Consider the following 4,780-nt stretch of genomic DNA (forward strand, 5'->3'; position numbering starts at 1 on the left):
CCGTGGCTGCGCGGGGCCCCCCAGGTGACGCCCTTCCCCCGCCCCAGGTGTACGAGGAGAAGCAGAAGCGCTGTGAGCAGGAGATGGAGGAGCTGCGGCAGGGCTACGCCTCCCAGGTCAAGCAGGCGGCGCAGAAGGCCCAGCGCATGCAGCAGGTGCTGCAGCTGCAGATCTTCCAGCTGCAGCAGGAGAAGAAGCAGCTGCAGGAGGACTTTGCCCAGCTGCTGCAGGAGCGCGAGCTGCTGGAGAAGAGGTGCGCCTCCTTTGAGCGCGAGCAGACCGAGCTGGGGCCGCGGCTGGAGGAGACCAAGTGGGAGGTGAGCCGGGACTGGGTGGGATGGAGCCCCTGGCTCCAATCCCAGCTGGCTGGGGCCCTTGGAGCCCTGATGGTGAGACTCATGGGCTCCACCAAGAGAAGGTTGAGGGGGGACTCGATCCCAGTCTCGAAACCCCACCTGGGGAACAGATACCAGATAGTGGGCCCGTTGAGGGGCTGACACCCTTCCATGGCTGCCAGGTGATGCTAGCCAGCCAAGGTGGATGTTTGCACAGGGAAGGGAGTTCACCCTCAGAGCTGTTCCCCCAGGGCTGTGCTGGATTCTCCACCCCGGCAGCTTTGAATGATTGTCTCTGACTGTGAGATCTGCCCTAGGAGTGACCTCAGGGCTGGGGGATCCTCCAGGCATGGCAGGTGCCAGGCCAGTGTAAAGGGAGGTGCCAGACCTGTTGGCATCCGGCTGGGACCCCGCCCCAGGGTGCTCAGACTCGAGGGCTCTCCAAGCAAGTGCCCGGCTGCTCTGGGTCGCGCTCTGGTTCTGCGGTTCGGCCTTGCCCGGCGGCTGCTGGGTTGTGGCTCGGGGTGGAGTGGAGCTGGTCCGGTGGGGCTTGGTTCCGAAGGCCGCCTCATGGTCTCCCTCCCTGGTGGAGGAGGAGAGACCTGTGGGGCGGGAGGGCTTGCTTAGGCCATGTGCCGTTGGCGAACGTAGCTTAGGGGCAGGATCCTGGTTCTGGGAGCCACCCTATGGGGGGAAGGGGCAGGGCCTGGCTCTGGCAGCCCCATTGGCGATGGGGAGATGGGAGCGGAGTTCTGGGGGCCACCCCATGGCAGAAAGGGCCAGGGCCTGGCTTGGGCAGCCCCATTGGCGATGGGGAGGTGGGAGCGGAGTTCTGGGGACCACCCCATGGCGGAAAGGGTCAGGCCTGGCTTGGGCAGCCCCACTGCTGGCTGGATGGGTGGGAGGTTCTGGAGGCTGCCCAATGGCTCAGGGGGTCTAACCCCGCCCCGCCCCCCAGGTGTGCCAGAAGTCGGGCGAGATCTCCCTGCTGAAGCAGCAGCTGAAGGAGTCGCAGGCAGAGCTGGCACAGCGGGGCACCGAGATGCTGCTGCTGCGGGCCCAGCTGCGGGAGGCGCGGGCGGAGCGGCAGGCGGGCGAGGAGCAGGCGCTGGGGCTGCAGGAGGCGGCGCGCACCCGGGCGCTGGAGCTGGAGGTGTGCGAGAACGAGCTGCAGCGCCGGAAGAGCGAGGCCGAGCTGCTGCGGGAGAAGCTGGGCCAGCTGGAGCAGGAGGTGGCGGGGCTGCGGGGGGCGCGGCGCCAGCCCCGCTGCCCGGAGCCGCCCGAGCCCAGCCTGCTGTGGGCCAGCGACGAGGCCAAGGCCCAGCGGCAGGCGGCCGAGACGCTGCAGGGCCTGCGGGCCGAGCTGCTGCAGGAGCGCCGGCGCGGCCAGGAGCAGCGGGCCGCCTTCGAGGCCGAGCGGCTCACCTGGCAGGGCGAGAAGGACCAGGTGATTGGTTACCAGAAGCAGCTGCAGCACAACTACATCCAGATGTACCGGCGCAGCCGGGAGTTGGAGCACCACCTGCACCGGCTCAGCCTGGAGCTGCAGGCCCACCAGCTGGACGAGTGCGGCCTGCACGGGGCCGAGATCTGCTTCGAAGAGATCACCGCCACTGAGATCTGAGCGGGGGGAGTGCCGGCTGCCCCCCAAGCTAGATGGGGGCTAGCTGGCTGCTTGGGGGGCAGCTGGCAGCGGGGCCCATGGCTGGTTCATGGGGGAATGGAGCTGGGCCTCTGGCTGCTGTAGCCTGAGCGCGGAAAGAGCCAATTAACAGCTGATCCCTTTAGCGCTCGGGAGGGGATTAGCGGCACCTGCTTGTAGCCGGCTGGGGGGTGCCAGGATCAAGCCCTCTGCCGTATGGGTCCTGTCACCCTGCCTGCTGCGCCCCAGAGCCTCCATTGAGCTGCGCTGGGGGAGGAAGGCCCCCCTGTGCTTGGGAGAGTGGGTCCCTCCGTGGCTGCCAGGCTCGCTGGCTGAGCCGGCTGGCATGAGCTCGGTGGCACAGCCCCACAGCATGTCGCCTGCCAGCCTGCTGTCGGGGGGGCTCCCCCGGGGTGGTCTGCGGTGCCAGCTGTGAGAGCAGCGCCCTGGCCCGGCCATGCTCATGGGCTGCCCCCCTGGGGGGCCTGCATGCTGGCAATTTGCCCCGTCAGTGCAGGGTGCAGCCCAGGGCTTGGGATCTCCACGTTTCCTCCTTTTGTGGGCCTGCTCCCTGCAGAGCCTGTGTCAGCGGGCAGGGCACAGGGCAGAAGCCGAGTGGGGGATGCGCCTTGCGCCTGGACTTACCCGGCAGGGGCTGCCCAGCGAGGAGCGAGCGGGCTACAAGCAGGGCTGTTCTGCTCTGTGTGTGCAGTCCCCGTGCCCGGCATCCCCTGCCCACGGCCCATCGGGCTCAGAGTTCCCTGCGCCCAGCCCTCTGCTCTGGGGCATCCCGCCCAGGCAGGCTGCCCCTCTGCGAGCCAAACGCCCGGCTTTGCAGGGTTTCCTTTCTGTGCCATGCAAATGGACTCCATTTGTGTAGGCCCTACAGAAAGGGGTCTGGGCTCCCCGGGTGCAGGAGCAGTTCATTAGTCGGTGTGATTCCGCTCCCCATCCCTCAGCTGGGAGGTCGGTGCACCCCCCCCCCCCCCGCCCTGTGCCTCCTGTTCTGGTGTGCTAAGCTCTGCACCCCCAGTGCCAGGGGCCTGCTGAACTGTTCTGCTAGCCAGCCCCAGCCTGGCTTTGCCATTTGCTTCCTCTGCCTGGCACATGCCCCCCCACAACCCTGCTGGGAGCACCTCTGCATGGGGTGCTGCTCACTGCCCCACCCAGCCCCCACCCCCTGTGGCGAGGCAGGGGCAATCGTGCTGGGGGCGGGGGCAGGGCTGCATGATGCCCGGCGGGCAGAGGGCTGGGATCAGCTGCCCCTTCCCCCTGGCATGTCCCAGGCTGCTCAGGGAATGGCCCCATGGGTGCAATGGGGCCAGGCCCTGGACACCAGCTCCCTCTGGGAGGGGATGCCCCAGCCCGTCCTGCAGGAGTTTCACGTGGAGGGGGCCATGCAGCAGTGGGAGGCCCCCCTTCCCCACTCGTGTGTGTGTGTGTGGGGTCCCTGTGCTGGGAGAGGTGGGGTGGGGGTGGGATGGTGAGTGGGGCAGTGCTTGGCCAGACACCTGCCAGCCCTTGTCTGAGTCACGTTGCCCATGGGTGCCAGCCCTCGAGGTCGGGCTCCTCCTGGGACCTGCTCATACCATGGTGATACCAAGGTGGGGGCGCAGAAACATGGGGGAAGCTGGGAGGCACCAGCCTGCCTTGCTAGAGTGTAGCCGAGGGGCTGGGGCAGCTGCTGTGCCCAGCCTGTGCCCCCTTTGGGATCTGCTGTGCCCGGTCTGGCAGCTGCCATCCCACTGGCAGGGTCCCCAGCCTGACCCGCCCATCTCCAGCTGCAGCCCGAGGGGGTGCATGTACCTGGGGGAGGAGGGAGCCATAAAATACAGGATTAGATCAAATGATTTAAAAACAGCCCCCCCCCCCGTGGGTCCTGGCTGCCTTGGCACAAAGGGCAGGGTTGGCACTAGACCAAAGGAACATCTGGGCTGTGTCCATCCCATTGTTACCGATCCCCCCCACCCCAGGCAGCGCCAGCCGGCGTGGGGTCGGGGGGTTTTACTTTATTTCTGACCTTGTCTGGTTCTCAGGCTGTGTAAATTTCTTGTACAAACCAAGAGGAAAGTGCTAATAAAACCCATCCCTCTGTTTTTAAGAGACGTGTGTATGTGTGTGGCGGGGGGGAGGGGGGGAGAATGGGTGGATGAGGGAGCAGTGAGATGCCAGGAGCTGGCTGAGCCTGGGTACCTGTAAAGTGCATGGGGTACCCCACACAGGTTAACAACCTACAGTGGGAGCTGGCTAGTGGAGCGCTCCCCGGGGAGCAGGGGCATGGGGGGGGTCATTGCACAAGCAGCCTGCTAGAAGCAATGCTCCCCCCAAGCCAGGCTGTGCAGGGGGAGCGGAACGGTCCCCCAGCAGCTTCTGGCAGCAGTAGTAGGGCCTTCAGCCTCTCCTGGGCCCCCCAGCTCAGAGAGGGATTGTGGGGCTGTGGCTGGGAGCTGCCCTGACCTGCGGGCTGCGAGGTGCCAGCTGGACTGTGGCACATGGGAGGCCTCAGGCGCTGCCCTCCCAGCCTCCCCTGCCAGGGCTGCTGGAGCAAGGCCAGTCCCAACCCCAGGACCCCTCCTGCGGGAGCTGAGCAGCCACCCTGCACCCTCGCTGGTGCCACGTGGTCCCCTCACTAGCCCAGCAGGGGCAGGCAGAGAGGGCCAGGAAAACACGGTGACCCGTCACCTGCGGGAGGCGACACATGGGGGCAGCCTAGCTCAGCTGGGGAAGGTGCGGGGCAGGCCGGGGTTGCAGCCCCATGGCATGGCAGCCCCCTGCTGCTCCCCCCTGCCCCGGGACTGAGTCT

At 67.0% G+C, this 4,780-nt stretch overlaps 2 protein-coding genes across 6 annotated transcripts in view; both read left to right on the forward strand.

The window, feature by feature from the left end:
• The window catches only part of LZTS2 (leucine zipper tumor suppressor 2), a 54,492-nt gene extending 51,426 nt beyond the window's left edge, over window positions 1-3,066 (forward strand). For all 5 annotated transcript variants that reach the window (XM_050958066.1, XM_050958064.1, XM_050958067.1 and 2 more), the window contains 2 exons: window positions 48-317; window positions 1,294-3,066. In XM_050958066.1, the coding sequence (XP_050814023.1) occupies window positions 48-317; window positions 1,294-1,959 (936 nt within the window). In that variant the 3' untranslated portion in view covers window positions 1,960-3,066. The remainder of the gene's footprint in view (window positions 1-47; window positions 318-1,293) is intronic.
• The window catches only part of TWNK (twinkle mtDNA helicase), a 103,834-nt gene that overhangs the window by 84,574 nt on the left and 14,480 nt on the right, over window positions 1-4,780 (forward strand). The window lies entirely within an intron of this gene.

The sequence above is a fragment of the Gopherus flavomarginatus genome, chromosome 6 (genome assembly GCF_025201925.1).
Source record: "Gopherus flavomarginatus isolate rGopFla2 chromosome 6, rGopFla2.mat.asm, whole genome shotgun sequence".
In the NCBI taxonomy this organism is placed as follows: domain Eukaryota; kingdom Metazoa; phylum Chordata; order Testudines; family Testudinidae; genus Gopherus; species Gopherus flavomarginatus.